Source organism: Cottoperca gobio, chromosome 13, assembly GCF_900634415.1.
Source record: "Cottoperca gobio chromosome 13, fCotGob3.1, whole genome shotgun sequence".
Taxonomy (NCBI): Eukaryota; Metazoa; Chordata; class Actinopteri; order Perciformes; family Bovichtidae; genus Cottoperca; species Cottoperca gobio.
This window is the reverse complement of record NC_041367.1, coordinates 24,907,918-24,924,080: the sequence shown is the minus strand read 5'-3', so window position 1 is coordinate 24,924,080 and position 16,163 is coordinate 24,907,918. Positions and strand designations below refer to the sequence as shown.

Sequence of the window (16,163 nt, the reverse complement as noted above, 5' to 3'; positions counted from 1 at the left end):
GAAAACTGACTGTTTTGATCCATAATAAATAAGTTTCTTACCAACTCCATGAGCTCCGGCCTTACAGCAGTAGTGGAGAAGCGTCATGTCCGTCAAACCATCGCGGTCGTTCACATGGCAACCGCGCTTCAGGATCTGAGGCGGGAAAACAAAGAGAGACACGAAGGAAAGTTCAGAGACACCATTTTGTTCTGGGTTCAGCGCACACACTTCAGATATAACACTTACTGTTTATATGCAAGCTACCGTTTCAGTCCTGCATCGGTCCCAACAGCGTCTCAATAAAGCTTAAGTTTCTGTCGTACAACATTAGTAACAGAAGGAAATTGTCGTTTCCCTGTTGGCTAATTTAGCATCCAGGGTTTGTCTTCAGCTAATCAAACACAACGTTCCACTTCTTCCAGTTCTGTTTTTGACTCGGTTTGTCTGTGTCAGCAGGATCACTGAAACATTTCTGCTCTGATTTTCATGAAACTTGGTGGGAGGGTGCATCAGGGTCCAGGGAAGAACCCATTCCATTTAGCGGATACATTACTTTTCTCTTTCGTTAACATTGTTTGATCGGGCATTTGTGCTGCATTCAAGCGGTGTCGGAATAATCAGAAAATTGACTCAAGTCCGAACAACAACTCTGAAACAAACATGTTGTTTAATCAAGTATTTAAATATAAAACATCTTCTTTGTAGCGTCCATGTTTTCCAAAGAACGACTTCTCAACTAGGGAAATTGGACCGTCCTGTTCTAGTTGATATGTGATAATTATTTGTAATTATTATTGGTCCTAAATTTGCTTTTTTGTTTTGTTTTACATATTTGTTATCAAATGAAACTCAATACTTTTTATTAAACTGAATTTACTGTAAGGTGTCAGTTTGTCAATTCTTGTTCTTCTCTTCAAGTTGGACATATTGAAGCTGTCAGAAAACTATTTTTCCCACGCCAACGCCCGTATTTACAGTCTGAACGATATGACATGAACGCAGCATTAGTTGTGTTATTACACAATGTCAAGCTGATTCTGAATTAGTTTTTCTAACTGCTGGAACAAACCTCTCTATTATATAGTTTACAAGAATGATTACCCGCCAAATAAAATCAAATAATGATATTCAGAAACAACTTTGTGGAGGAAGATGATTGAAGCGTCAGCGACTGTGTGTTTTTGTCATGTCACTGTTTTATTCCCCCAGGATGAGTCAGCTTCCTGCTGAGTCATATTACAGCCTCTCTCTTCCTCTGCACCACTTTCTCTCTTTTAAAATACATGCAGCCATTTTAACTGGGTCACCATGTGTGTGTGTGTGTGTGTGTGTGTATTTGCATTACTGACATTGTGGGGACTCCCACATTATGGGACACGATGAATCTACCAGGTTAAAAAGGTGACAATCAGAATTAATTCCCGGGACATATGACTCTATTTATGGGCAGTGATGAAAACATGACCACCGTAACTTTTTAACTGTTTACTAACCCTGCTTCCGGTGCCGGCCGGCGCGTCTGTGACGTTGAACATTACACGCCAGAAATAAAAAGAAAGGCATATTCGTCTACTGGCAATAGAAATGGAGTCTGTCGCCTATTTTTAGCAGGTTTTCCCACATTTAAAACACGTGCAGATACGCGTTAATTAGGGTGGAAAGAGTGTTTGCAGATGGGTATACATTGGAGTTATATAAAAGCTTGGTGCACTCATACAGACGCTAAAGGACGCCTTGTGGGTTGGTATAAAGTAAATTATAACATTTTAGGGAAGAAATATAATATTTAATAATAATATAATATATAATACATTCCCTTTATGCTTTTAACAATCTGTTTGGAAGTTATTTTGCAGCAGCTTTCAATTCTGTTTATTATTTATTTATTATTATTACTTGCTGGCTTTATTAATATTAATATTAATAATAATAATAATACATTTAATGTATATAGCACTTTTCTAGATTCACAAAGACGCTGTAATTATTTATTATTATTATTATTATTATTATTATTATTATTATTATTATTATTATTATAAGAATACATCCTTGATATCTTTAAAGTAGAATTGCTGTTGTGTTGGCTTGGAAGTCTAACTAGTCAAAAAGCTTGTTTTGATCCCTACAATGGCTGCTGATTAAATGTTAAAAGAAGAGTTTCGCCGTGTTTGTGTGTATTTGTTCTCACCTCGTTGCCGATGATGTCGATCTTGTGCTGCACCTGAGGAACCCACTGACGCACGATGGCGAACAGCTCCGGGATGGTGGTCTGAGGATCCATGAGGATCTCCAAACAGGCCGGGTCGTTGGGGTCGAAGAAGGTGAAGGCTGAGAGGTGGAAGTCAGAATAGAGAAAGTAAGAGCACAAATAAATAACTGACAGTGTGTATTTAAGGTGGTATGACAGTGTGTATTTAAGGTGGTATGACAGTGTGTATTTAAGGTGGTATGACAGTGTGTATTTAAGGTGGTATGACAGTGTGTATTTAAGGTGGTATGACAATGAGTATTTAAGGTGGTATGACAATGAGTATTTAAGGTGGTATGACAATGAGTATTTATTGTGGTATGACAGTGTGTATTATTTAAGGTGGTATGACAGTGTGTATTTAAGGTGGTATGACAGTGTGTATTTAAGGTGGTATGACAGTGAGTATTTATTGTGGTATGACAGTGTGTATTTAAGGTAGTATGACAGTGAGTATTTATTGTGGTATGACAGTGTGTATTTAAGGTGGTATGACAGTGTGTATTTAAGGTGGTATGACAGTGTGTATTTAAGGTGGTATGACAGTGAGTATTTATTGTGGTATGATAGTGTGTATTATTTAAGGTGGTATGACAGTGTGTATTTAAGGTGGTATGACAGTGGTATAACTGTGGTCATAACGAACTTCACTTTTCTGTCAACATCTCAGGAGTCATTTAATGGACGACAAAGTGGCTTCATAAATCCCATGCAAAACAGGGCAGGACGATTGGACGAGGATATATTTTGTCATCTTATTTTGCTCATTTAAAACGTGACAACTATCCCCAATATCAAAACATTTATTTTTCTCTTACCTGCAGATTGTTTTGGTGCCGTCAGAGAGATGTCTGCCTCTCTCCAATATAATGTACTAGATGGCACTCGGCTTGTGGAGCTCAACGTGCCAAAAAACACATTTAAAAACCTCAACAGCAACGTGTCTTTCCAGAAATCATGACCCGGTTACTCAAGATCCAGAGCTTATTGTGAGCAGTTTCATGCAGGAACTACTTTCTGTCTACCATATCACTGCGCAGAGGGAAGAGTGCATTTTAAGAGGAAAACTATGTATTTTATATCGTTCCTTAATGTCGTTCATTTGAGCTAAACCAGTAGTAGAGACACCAAAAAACAGCGTGTAGAGCCGGTATATTTTCAAATCTAACTCGGTGAATTAAAGGTTTATTTTGACCAATTGAATGTTGATGAATGTTGGAACAGTGGAAGGAATAACCAAGAAAAAATGTATTTAGTTTTTTACTTTAAAAAATACGATGAGTTAACAACGTAATTAAGCTAGTCCTAGTTTGACGAAAGAGAGAAACTTGAATAATTCAGAAGGTGTATGTAAGGTGGTATTTTTACTGTTTAATAAGGAAAGTAGATGTCAGAATATTTCCTTTCTTGACATTTTGAGAGTTCAATTTGTTCATTTTTTATATTTAAGAGAGCTTGTAGAGCATAGTGAACTAATCTCCCCGCTGAAACTTCGGGGGGGAAACTACCGTATGAATATATCTACAATCCTTATTGCAAACTGTGTCTTAATGTAGACCAGGTGGAAACAGGAGTTTATGACGGGACATAAAGTAGTTTGAGTTTTGAGGTTTTATTTAGACTCACATTCAGACAGAGAAGCGTCTGTCAGGCTGGTGAGGAGGTCGCTCTGTATTCACTGCTGGATAACGGCGCCGACATGCAGGCTGTATAATGGAGCTGGCCTGCTCTGGGTCTGTGAGCTGAATACTAATGAGCCACTCAGAAGTCAATCCAGAGATTCTAAAGATATTAATGGATGAAAGCTGTCAGTAGTACAGACTGTACGCACCATGATTCAGAGCCGAGTGTATTTCAGTGTTTTAAAGCTGTGTGAAGCCATAGATTGTTGTTTCATGGGAACTGAATGTAATTATTTTGGTTGATTATACCAACAAATTTTTTTTAATTTTGCCGCGGTGACATCAGATCCCATTGGCCACTACTGATCATACACTTAAATTGGTCAATAAAATGTAAAGAGGATTTATTGTACGACACTTTCTGTAAGTTTTTAGGGCTGTCAATTAATTTAAAAACGTTATGGAATTAATTCCATGGTATGTTGCTTGATTAATCAAATTATTGGAAAAATTTGGGATAATGTAACAATTTAACAAAATATATAACAAAGGTTTATTTGTTTTAGACATATTAGTGCAGAAATATTACGTATTATATCTTTTATGTGTATTAAAGGTGCTAGGTATGAAAGTGCCTATTTAAGGTGGTATGACAGAATGTATTAAAGGTGGTATAAAAGTGTGTATTTAAGGTGGCCTCCTGCGCGGCTCCACCCGCCTCCAGCCCAGCCTCCTGAGCGGTTCTTCCGGCTTCCAGCCCGGTCTTTCTACCGGCCTACTGTTGGCCCCTGTATTCCCTCCTCCGGACCCCCTCCACACGCCCTGCTGATTTTCTTTGTTGTGATCTTTCTTTGGGAAGTCTGGGATCCGTCCCTTGAGAGCGGGGTTCTGTCATGACTCTGGATTTGTGTTCCTGTTTTATTTTGTAGAGTTCACCTCCCTTGTGTCATGTCTTGTGTTTACTTCCTGTCCTGGTGTGGTGTCTCTCCATCTTCAGTGTCTGCTTCGCCCCTGATTGTTTTCACCTGTTCCCACTCACCTCTTGTATAAATGACAGTGTGTATTTAAAGTGGTATGTATTTTAATGTGGTATAAAAGTGTGTATTTAAGGCGGTATGAGTGTGTATTTAGGGTGTTAGGGTGTATTTAAAACTGGGAGGAGACCCCGGGGAAGACCCAGGACTCGGTGGAGAGATTATATCTCCTCACTGGGAACGCCTCGGGATCCCCCAGTCGGAGTTGGAGGATGTGGCCCGGAGAAGGGAAGTTTGGGGTTCCTTACTGGAGCTGCTGCCCCCGCGACCCGACCCCAGATAAGAGGTAGACGATGGATGGATGGATTTTACGGTGGTATGAAAGTGTGTATTTAAGGTGGTATGACAGTGTGTATTTAGGGTGTTATGTATTTTAAGGTGGTATGACGTACTGTAGTCTTTGGGCAGCGGTGCCTGGGCGGAGGCGTGCACCATGGCTCGACGGCGAGGCTCGTGAACCGGACTCTGGTACTCGGACACTGACAGCGGCTCGGGCTCCGGCTCAGCGTCACGCTCCTGGCTGGCCAGTGGAACGTCCTCTTCCTCCCGCTCCTCTCTCTCCCCCTGCTCCTCCTCCTGCTCATCCTCCTCTTCATCCTCCACCCTCTCCTGACCCTCTCTCTCCTCTTCTAGCTCATACTCCTCTTCTTCTTCTTCCTCCTCCTCGGTCAGCGCCTCCTCCTCCTCTTTCTGGACCCTCCCCTCCTCCTGCTCCTCCCGGTCGTGCCTCTCCTTCTCCTGCACCTCCAGGTTCTCCTCTTTAGTCATAGTGAGGGATGCTGCAGCTCGGCCTGTCAGAGAGCAGAGAGGAACACTTGAAATAATGTCAAATATTTTTGTTTTTTAAACAGCAAAACATTTTTCTCCACTAAAACAAATCAATTAACAGGATTATGCAAATGTATAGAATCAAAACCTTTGTGCTGCTCGCATGTAATGTGTCACAAGTTTTTCTTTATTCCCCCTTAATGCCGCCAATGTTCACCTCTGATAATACCTTAGTGGCTTATCAAAACTCAACATCATGGCACTTTGGTTTGGTCTTGCGCCTCTAGGTTGGAGCTCCAGAGAGAGTGTGTGTGTGTGTGTGTGTGTGTGTGTGTGTGTGTGTGTGTGTGTGTGTGTGTGTGTGTGTGAAAACGAGTAGAAAGCAAGCTTTTAATTGACCCAGTGCATCACACTGATAACTACAGTCGCTACAACAGGCTAATGCTAACACTTCCTGTCCGTCGTTAGCGGATGTCAGGCCTGACTGGATTAAATCTACTCTCCACTTTGGCTCAGCAGCCACTCCCTCCATCTTCTCCTCCATCTTCTCCTCCATCATCTCACGTCCGAGGGAGGAAAGCAGAACAAGTGCAGATGAATTTACACGTTTTCGATGTCTTGTAACAGCTAAAAACTCAAGAAGTGTGCAGATCAGCGGTCAGGTGTTTACTTTAAGATGAAACGACTGACGACATGAAAACATATTCAGCAATGATTTGAACTCTTCCTTTGTTTTATTCTTATCTTTTATATGTTTCATTGTTCTTATGCCTCCCTTTTGTTTCAGTGCTTGGTTTTATCGAGCAATAATTATCTTTGTTGTTTATTAAGGAAAGTTTATTCTGTATTTAAACCTGATACAGCAACATATCAAAGGATCAACACACAGCTGCAATCTTTGTTAAAGTATTCAATGATATAATACGTTTAAGGTTAACGATGGAGGACGCGCTGCTTCCTTTACTTTCCGTTTGGTTTTCTCCTCATTCTTTGGTGCCATATTGTTCATCTCAGCTGTTACTATTTGGGTTATGTTGTTAATTTGTCGCACATCAAAATAGCTATCTCCAAAACAGACAAAAAAAAGATTTTATTTATAAAAACAGAAAGAGAAATAATTTGAATTGATAGCCTTAACTGCCCCATCGTATCGTTGAGTTATCACAGACAGACACGTGGCGACACGACGCAAAGATTCCAACAATATGAAGGCGACAAAGGTTGAGCAGCGTCCAGACCAACCACGATAGAACATTTATTGCAGAGGCCAAAAATGATCTTCGTAAAACAACTAACAAACTCTAGATCGGACACATTTACTAAACGAAGATTATGAAAATAAAATGCACATTTCTTGCTTGACAAGTTATCACAAACCGGCTACGTGGTCGAGGTGTAATCAGCGTCACGTCCCGCCTGCTGCGCAACCCAGACGCCACCCAGACGCCACCCCTCGTCTAAACCAAACTTTATTTATCAGGAAGTAAGAACGCTTCTGACAAGGACAATCTGCTGCCGTGTGCTTCACGTGTGAAAGGGAAACTCCGGACAACGTGCAGACCTGGTTCTGGTTTTATAGGAAAAAACGTCTTCAGTCTGAGCTGCAGTGAGAGAGCAAATCAGCAGCATTCAGCTCGTACAAGAAGCCAGTTAAACCAGTGACACTCTTTATCTCTCTGCCACACACACACACACACACACACACACACACACATCATTTAGTAGGTCAAATGAGGCATAAAAAATGTCTCTGTAGTCTGAGCTGTACAGTTAAATCCCCACTAACAGCAGCTCTGTTGTTTCTCACTCAGTCAGCTACTGTCTGCAGCAGCTACATGCTAAGCTAACAGTTGCATCAGACATTCACACAGAATGGATTCTGATCTGTAGAAAACACAGTCCATCAAGACTATATTTGACTTTAGCCGTTAATGTAAAGTGCAAACACAGTACAATGTTTTCTAGAAGAAGATTTATTGAAGATATTTTGTGATCACAAAAAACAAATGGAGTTATTCTGAGATGACAAAATAATAATCTCACGTGGAAACAACACGTGTCCGTCTCCAGCTAATAATAATAATAATAAATTGTATTAGTAAAGCGCCTTTCAAAGCTAAAAGCAATCTCAAGGCGCTAAACCGCAGGACAACAACAAAAACAACAACAGCTTCCTGCACAATACAAACTTCCTGCGCTGACGTTTGGTCGATTGAATTTTTCGTCTCTGATGAGGTTCATCGTTCTGCCGGGTGATTCAGGACGCAGGTGAGGCCACGATAAAGGTTACACAACACGACTCTATGAGACAGCAGAATGAAGTGTAATCGGACTGATGCAGGATTTATATCTGCAATGAGCTAATATCAGACAATACATCAGTCGGGTTCTTCTCAAGACGTAAGAAGTTGTGGATTGTTCTTGCTGCGGCCTCATGAAACTGCCTCCATCTGTTCCAACTTAACCGAGTCCAAGTCAAGTCGGAGACCAGGTCCAGTGGATACATGAAGACCGGATGTAGAGCAAATAGAGTTTGAGACCTGGTAATAGTGTCGATGCTGATCCTCTGCTCTCCTGCGTAACAGAGCACCGCTGGGCTAACAGCTCATTTTGGCAAAATAGTAGCTAACGAAGGTATAAACTGGGCCGGTCCGCACGCAGAATACACGGTATTTAGAAGTACACGGTATCTTCTGTCCGGAAACCTTTAGTCGTACGCTGTTAGCAACATATGCTGAGGTTAGCACAACAAGCTAACAACCCCAACTCCTCTATCTATATCTATATATATATATATTTATTATGAAATACAAACAAAACCACCAGAAACCACAAAGTGAATAAGAAATCTATTTGACTAAACAGAGAAGACACCGTGGCAGAGTACCGGTCCACGCTGACTGATGGAAAACTTTAACGTTGATAATGTAAATGTCATAAAAGAGAAGTTGAGACACAATCTCACTTGTAATTATAAAGTGAGAAATATAAGGACATGAAAGATGTGTTCTGTAAGAAAATAGATCACTTGTATCCTGATTTGATCCTCAGAAACGGCCAATTTATGTCGGGAGAAAAACCAATGTGTAATGTTAGCTGCAAAATATGTTGAGGCGCCACACGCTCTGTAAATGATTTATTACATCTGTAAAAGTGTGTGTGTGTTTAAAATATATTTGTCATGTTGTAATAATGAGTTGTGTAGAATTGTGTGTAATTATTCAATAATATGTAACTGAAGCCTGAACATGAAAACCAATAAAGCTTCATTTAATTGATAGTATAAAACATGGGTCTTCAACACGGGGTTCGTGACCTGTATGGGGTCCTGAGAAGTACTGAAGGGGGACTGCCAAATTATTGTTTGATAATATTTTCAAAGGTTTTTCTTTCCAGAAATTAAAATAAGTCTGAAAATACACGTTTATAACATTTAATTCACACAACATTGATCAGTTACCCATGAACCCCTGTGAGCTAGCTAGATAACCTACTAGCGAACTAGTTAGCTACGGCTACGTATTATTATTTTAACAGCTCAGTGTGTGCACCATAACAAGCTGTGTTTATAAATGGCACTACACGTTATCTTAGGCCCAGTTTAATATGCAACTCACTGTTGTCCACATGTATCAGGGGGGCTACTTCTCTCTTTCAGCTCAATGGAAACGGAGGATTCTCCTCTTTTGATGGTCCCACACTGAGACAGGTAGGAAACATGCCAAAGCTTGATCCTCTAATAAATGTGTTATTAAGAATCCCAATAATAGAAGATGACACTGGATAATATTCTTACAGCCTGTGAGTCTATACTGGAGCAGCATCTCTTATCCCAGTGGGAATACTGGCCTAGTTAGAAATCACGTGATGACCAACAATAGGCTCCTTTGAAATCACACAGTCCAGTTATAGACAGTTATAGACAGTTATAGACAGTTATAGACAGTTATAGCTCATACACGGCGCTTTAACGGCGCTATCTGTGTATTCCGGATGCTTCTCAGGGTGTAGGACTGCCATGTGATGTGCGGGGGGAGGCCTTCAGCATCCTCCTCCTCCATCCAGCCTCCATTTTACAACAACACTACAAACACTACATGCAGAGAAAACCCGAGCAGGTGAATCACACATCTTCTTCTGCACAGCTGCGACCTGCGAGGTCTGCGATCCCAACAAGTACGAGAAGATACAAAACGCGTTTGTGGTTTGTGCCAATGTGCGTAGTGAAGGACGGGATGGGGAGAAACGCCCCGCAGACACAATGAAAACACGCACACGCAAAACAAAAATACAGACGCGATGGTATTACATGCACCCCGTTATTAAACACACACAATGCACATCTGAAAGAGTTTAATCCGTCATAAATGTGGCTTATGACGGATTAAAAACAGGGTTATTTCAGAGGTTCCCCTCTCTGCGTCTCTGTCTTTAGTACGAGACTCAACAGACTGATAATAATGCACGAGACGCACATTATAAACAATAATGTCAAATATCAAATGTAAAAGCTGCAGCTGAAGGTGTTTTTACCTGAAAACAAGCCGCTGGTTGTTTCGTGATGAGCCTCTGCCTCCTCTCTGATGCACAGCAGAAACAACACTGCCCCCCCCACACACACACTGCCCCCTCACACACACCCCCCCCCCCCCCCCCTCTCTGTCTCATTCAATCCGATCATGTCACTGAAGCTTTGCTGGCGTCACGAATCAGTTAAAGCAATACAGTAAAGCAGAAACATACAATAAAACAAAAGTAATATTCTTCCCGTCTTTGCAAAATGTTCTCAATTTATTTTACATTGTTCTGTATTTAAGAATTTTAAGAATGTCTTTCTTTGCAGGGAGTAAACATGAGTAAACATGAGTAAACATGCAGGGAGGTGTGTCCTCTCTTCTGAGGAAACGAAACTGAAACTGAAGATTTCTGTGAAGCTGAAAACAACAGTGAACAGGTGAGCTTTTTAGTTTCCTCTTCTCACTTTATTTTACTCTAATTCATTCCTGTTTGATTGTGTCTGTAAAGCACTAGGTTTACGGTTTACTTTAAGAATATAAAGTCCATGCTTACTCAGCCTAACCCTCCTATTAGTAAAACAAACAGAGCTTATTCTAACGACCACCTGTGGGAAGTAGAGTAGCTTCAGCTGCTAAATGTCTTCCATTGTTCAGCTCTTATGAATCAATCACGTGTGTCCGCTCACCTTGCCTTGTGTCTTTGTCTTTCTCCCCCAGCTGTGTCCCCCCCTTTAGTGTCTGTGTGTATCCCTGTCTGTCCCAGTGTGCCTCGCATCGTCATTCATGTTACGTTGTTGTTACCTGGTGTGCGTCCTCGTGATTCAGGTCGTCACCACGGTGTTAGTCTTACGACTTTAACTCTTTCACGGTTTGAAAGTTAATTGTAACATTTTGGTCGCCTAAAAGTGTCTTATTTAGAGTCCGGTCTCAGCTCCACCCTCTTGTATCCCTTCTGGTTCCAAAAAAACAAGATGGCGGCGACCATAATGCCAAACTTGAGGCTTCACGTCCGCAAACCAATGGGTGACCAAAACATCCACTTTTTATATACAGTTTATGTGAATGCAGCCTTGGATTAATTAGCAGAAATGGCATTTAGTATTCATAACTATGTTTTCATTGGTGTATAATCACCTGAAACTAAGAATCGTTGTGTTTTCGTTACGTAGAATTAGCCCTTCATGTCTACATAGGGAGCAGGTCCATGGAGTCCGCCATGTTTCTACAGAACGGACAATCCAAACTCGCTCTAGAGAGATTGGACCTTTCACATTTTTACGTTACCTGAAGGCCACCGTAGTGTCCGACACGCTGAGCTGACAAGTTGAGCAGAGGGGTAATCAGTTGGTTGTAATCTTATATACCACTAAATCCTACATACTGGACCTTTACCAATCAGGGTTTGCTTGGTTTTGCACCCTGTTTTCAGGAGCCTTACGGAGCCACACTACTTGATTATATATAGGAAACCTGGTTTAAGAAAAACTAAGTCAAGTGTAGAGAACTAGTTGGATAGATCAAGATGTCGGGGTATGTGAAGCATTTCCAGGAAACTCATGATGGATAGTTCAGCTTGCTGCAGACTCAATGAGTTTGGAAGAATCCCAGCGTTGTTAAGAAGCACCTGTTTATTCTAACTGTTAACTTTGTTTTATTCTTTTTAACCTCTTCTCCTTTTGCTTTCCTCCTCCAGATATGGCCTCAGCCGACTTTTCCCAATCTGAAGAGACATTTTTTTGTTCAATCTGTCTGGAGGTTTTCACTGAACCCGTCTCCACTCCCTGCGGACACAACTACTGCAAGGGCTGCATCACAAGCTACTGGGCCTCCAGGGACTTCAGCCAGTGTCCATTATGCAATGAACCTTTCCACACAGCCCCCGAGCTGCGAGTCAACACAGAATTCAAAGACATGTTGAAGCTTTTCAACAGGATGAAAGTTGCAGGGGACGACGGCAGTCCCCCCGCCGGACCTGGGGAAGTGCCCTGTGACATCTGTCACGGGATGAAGCATAAGGCTGTGAAATCCTGCCTGGTTTGTTTGACCTCTTACTGCAACGCTCACCTGAAGCCCCATCACACGGTCCAGGTCTTAAAGTGGCACGAGCTGATCAACCCTGTGGAGACCCTCGAGGACAGGGTGTGCAGGAAACACAACAAGGTGATCGAGTTTTTCTGCAGGAAAGACCAGAGCCGTGTTTGCTTTGTGTGCCTGAGGGATGACCATGTGATGCATGACGCCATCTCTTTAGAGGAAGAGTTTAAGGAGAGGAAGATTAAGCTGAAGTGTGCGAAAAGGCAAGTCCAGCACAATCTGAATGAGAAATGCCACATGGTTTTGAGGATTCAAAACTCAATGATGGAAGGTCGGCAGGAAGTAGAGACAACGAAGGCGGGAACTGTTGAGGCTTTCGCTGCTTTGGTGGCCTCGATTCGGACAAAAAAAGTGAAGCTGATTGAGCTGTTGGAGGAGAAGCAGGCAGCAGCAGAGCAGAAGGCTAAAGCACTCATCAGACAACTGTGGCTGGAGATTGCAGAGGACCGTCAGACAAGTATCAAGCTGGAAGAGCTCTCAAAGACGGAGGACGACTTCCAACTCCTCCAGAGGCTCCCATCCTCCACATCCAACACAAAGGATTGCTTCACAGACCCCCAAAGTCTCCTGCAGGTAGAGACAGTGAGGAGTGCGGTGGCCAAGATAGAGGAGACGCTCAACACACACATGGAGAACATTATCAAAGAAGTCAATCTGGCAGATAATGAGGAGACCTTTGAGGAACTGCAAATAGAGAACGTGTTTGACGATGAGCTTGGAAAAATCCAGGAGCAATATGCAATAAAAGTGACTCTGGACCCCGACACAGCACACCCCTCCCTTATTGTCTCCGAGGACATGAAGCAAGTGAGGGACGGAGGCTCGAAGAGGAATATCCCCAGCAGCCCCAAAAGGTTCGAATCGGTCCATTTTGTCCTTGGGAATGAAGGGTTTTCCTCCGGCAAGTTCTACTACGAAGTATCGCTTAAAGGACAAACAGGATGGGAAGTCGGAGTTGTGAGAGAGTCCATCAACAGGAAAGGTTTCAATTGGTCCCTCAGCCCTGAAAACGGATGCTGGACTTTGGGGTTGTATTGGGGACGCTGCCAGGCCAACACAAATCCTCCTGTCCTCTTACCCTTGATTAAAGATCTCCAGAAGGTCGGGGTGTTTGTGGATTTTGATGAAGGGTTGGTCTCTTTCTACGACGTGGACACTCGGGCTCAGATATACTCCTTTACAGGATGCTTCTTGACAGGAAGAGAATCATTTCTGAGTAAAATATTAGCGTTCGCGGTTAAAGACACAGCAAAGGTCTACCCTTTGTTCCGACCCTGCGCTGAGACGGAGAGCCCTCCTCTACAGATCGCTCCTGTCGGATGCACAAAAGGAAAGTAGTGATCCTTACTCGCTTACTTTTAACTGGGTGGTGTATTCTGGGGTTCTTAATAATGACAGAGGCATATTCACAAAATCAGAGTCATGTGATATTATTAGTACGTTGTGTATCCATTTTTTACACCTCCTTACATGAGAATCAACCGGAAGTTAGTTCCTGTGGGAACCTCCGTGATCTCCGATGTGTTTGCGACATTTTTCCGTATTTTTGCAGGTCTGGAATTTGCCTGGAGAACATTGAAAAATTAGAATTTGTTTGGGAGTTTTAAGTGCATTATACATAACATGTTAAAGAAGTAAATATGAAAATCATCTAAATGTTCATGTGCAATATTACTTTTCTATTTTAATTGATTTATTTTATTTACATTTACTTTTATTGTTGTTCTATTTAGCACTTTAATTAGTATGACGTTAGTATTAAAACTTATACACTTTATATACATTACTCTGTTTTTTTCATTTTTACGTTTTAATCCTTTTTGCAAACTGGCACAAGAATTTCCTTCAGCGTTAATAAAGTTTTATCTTATTTTAAAGAATAATAAATAATATTCAACAGCAAAATTGCACTTGGCTCCTTCATAATAATATTTGAGTATCATTTTAAATTAATTTGTGCTGTTTGTATTCACTGTTTTGTTCTTATTTAATCAATATAAAAGGAATAGTTAGATCGTCTCTTGTGAAACGGGAGCAGTTCTGCCCTGTGACCACTGGAGGTCAGTGCAGACACATAATGTGAAGCACTCTGTTCTGCAGGACTTTGCACTAAACAGGTTCATGAGATACATTTTATTTTTGGACCAATATACAGAAAATGGGAGGCATTTTAATTTCCCCAAACATGGAGGGTCATAGGCAGGGTCAACTTGATTTGTGTATTGTATTTTATTACTTGGACTATCGGTACGTTTGTATGTTTGTTTTCACACACATGAGGAGGCTATACATCATGTCATTGGATGTTATGTGTCAGCACATGATGCGGACAGTTTTCTGGGCCGTACATATCCGCAGACTCGCTTGTGCACAAGTCATCTAAATGTGGTTGTAATTGCACAACTCATTTTTTGAAAAATAATGTCAAACAGGTCCCTGTTATAAGAAATTGGTACGGCATAATCAAAAAACTAATTAATACACATTTCTGGATCCAAATTTGGTAAATATTGAAAAATCTTACTGTAATCAAATCTGATCACGCAGCTCCCGACTTCTGTGCCAAAACGCTTTATAGTGCGGCAATAAATAATGCATGGGTATAAATTCTACATGTAGGTGTATAAACAAAGTTATTACAGCATTATTTGCAAACCTGTAAACCTCTAAGCTGTATCTTAGTGTGTATCTTCTTGAACAATGTTCTTGGCTCTGCATATAAGTACAAATTCCTTGTAACATATACTTGGCAAATAAAGCTGAATTTGATCATATAAGACACATTTGTTGTTGTATTTTGTAATGCATTATTTTATTCTTACAGAAGTTTCAGGTATTTATTCATAAGATAAGATTAAACCTTTTTTGATCCCTATCCGGGAAAATCGGTTATTGCTGAAGCATAAGAACAGCAACAGGCGGGGTTTACGTCTGAACCCTACGAGTTGTGTATTCGCTATTCCCGCCAGCATCACCGATACACAAATCGAGCGCACATAAGCAGGCTAGCTGTCCCACCTGACTCTGCTGCTGCTGGAGCCTCTCCTGGAGGATCGCGTGAGCCAGTCCGCCCGTAGCACTGCTCGCTCCGGCCGGCGGCTTGTCTGTGGAGAGTGTCCGGACGATGTCCACCACAGCCGGGAAGAGGCACCCATCGCCCCGCTCCTGAGTCTCAGGAGGCCCCGGCTCGCTCGCACACACATGGGGAACACAGACGTAGCCGACATGTTGGAGACTTAGCACTAGCTGCCCGGCGGAACGTAATGTGAAAAGGACAAAAGCACCTGATTGGCTGGGGCCACTTTGGTTGACAGGCAGGAGGAGCGATCAGAGCAGCGAGAGGCCACGTGGAGAGGGAGGAGGGCGGGCGTTACCGCGTCCGGACCAATCAGAAGCAAGAGTGAGTCTGACCTTCGATTGCGACACAAAACTACCATGATGGTTGATGGCAAGATGCCCAAAAGGCTGCTCGCTTACGTCACGTATCACAAAACTACTCTCAAACATAACTTTAAATATAAATACAGGAACAATATTAATAATATTAAATGCATAAATGTTGTGTTCATAAATATATTCTGTTATATAGTATACTATATGTGTATATACACTACTGTAGCCTGTAATATAATAATACTATACTGTTTTTATAATTAAAATTATATTATATTCTGTTATATATAAATTATATTTCTACCTTTTACCTTATACTTATGTAATTCACCGTAATATACTGTAGTATGTTACTATGTTACAGCTTTTTTCATCATATTCTATATTATATTTATATTACAGACAAACACTCTATGCTCTTATATTTTCTATACCGTTTTTATTCTATGCTTATATTTATTTTTTATACCTCTTATTATTTACTTACTTTATTTCTCTGTAC

General features: G+C 41.3%; 2 protein-coding genes across 8 annotated transcripts in view; one reads left to right on the top strand and one right to left on the bottom strand.

Annotated features, from left to right (window-relative positions):
- The window catches only part of clip3 (CAP-GLY domain containing linker protein 3), a 28,663-nt gene extending 17,558 nt beyond the window's left edge, over nucleotides 1-11,105 (bottom strand). For 3 of the 5 annotated variants that reach the window (XM_029445675.1, XM_029445676.1, XM_029445677.1), the window contains exons 1-4: nucleotides 10,191-10,263; nucleotides 5,282-5,680; nucleotides 2,174-2,313; nucleotides 42-135 (exon numbers count right to left, since the gene is read on the bottom strand). In XM_029445675.1, the coding sequence (XP_029301535.1) occupies nucleotides 42-135; nucleotides 2,174-2,313; nucleotides 5,282-5,657 (610 nt within the window). In that variant the 5' untranslated portion in view covers nucleotides 5,658-5,680; nucleotides 10,191-10,263. Of the gene's footprint in view, nucleotides 1-41; nucleotides 136-2,173; nucleotides 2,314-3,859; nucleotides 4,016-5,281; nucleotides 5,681-10,190; nucleotides 10,264-10,975 lie in introns of those variants that run through there. The other 2 variants (XM_029445674.1, XM_029445678.1) reach the window with 2 other exon arrangements.
- On the top strand, nucleotides 10,514-15,042 carry LOC115017341 (E3 ubiquitin-protein ligase TRIM58-like). Of its 3 annotated transcripts, none has more exons than XM_029445680.1 (2): nucleotides 10,514-10,611; nucleotides 11,868-15,042. In XM_029445680.1, exon 2 carries the CDS (start codon nucleotides 11,870-11,872, stop codon nucleotides 13,604-13,606), a length of 1,737 nt encoding a protein of 578 aa, XP_029301540.1. In that variant the 5' UTR covers nucleotides 10,514-10,611; nucleotides 11,868-11,869; the 3' UTR covers nucleotides 13,607-15,042. The 3 variants fall into 3 exon arrangements, with proteins under 3 accessions (XP_029301540.1, XP_029301539.1, XP_029301541.1); XM_029445679.1 differs by lacking the exon at nucleotides 10,514-10,611 and adding an exon at nucleotides 10,924-11,197; XM_029445681.1 differs by lacking the exon at nucleotides 10,514-10,611 and adding an exon at nucleotides 11,386-11,510.
- Nucleotides 15,043-16,163: the final 1,121 nt, after the last annotated feature.

What these genes read in the sequence shown, in the direction of transcription:
- LOC115017341 (XM_029445679.1), top strand. Translation starts at nt 11,146, where the DNA reads ATGGCGGCGACCATAATGCCAAACTTGAGGCTTCACGTCCGCAAACCA. An exon ending in TCACGTCCGCAAACCAATGG is followed by an intron (nt 11,198 to 11,867) that starts GTGACCAAAACA and finishes TTCCTCCTCCAG; the next exon opens with ATATGGCCTCAGCCGACTTT.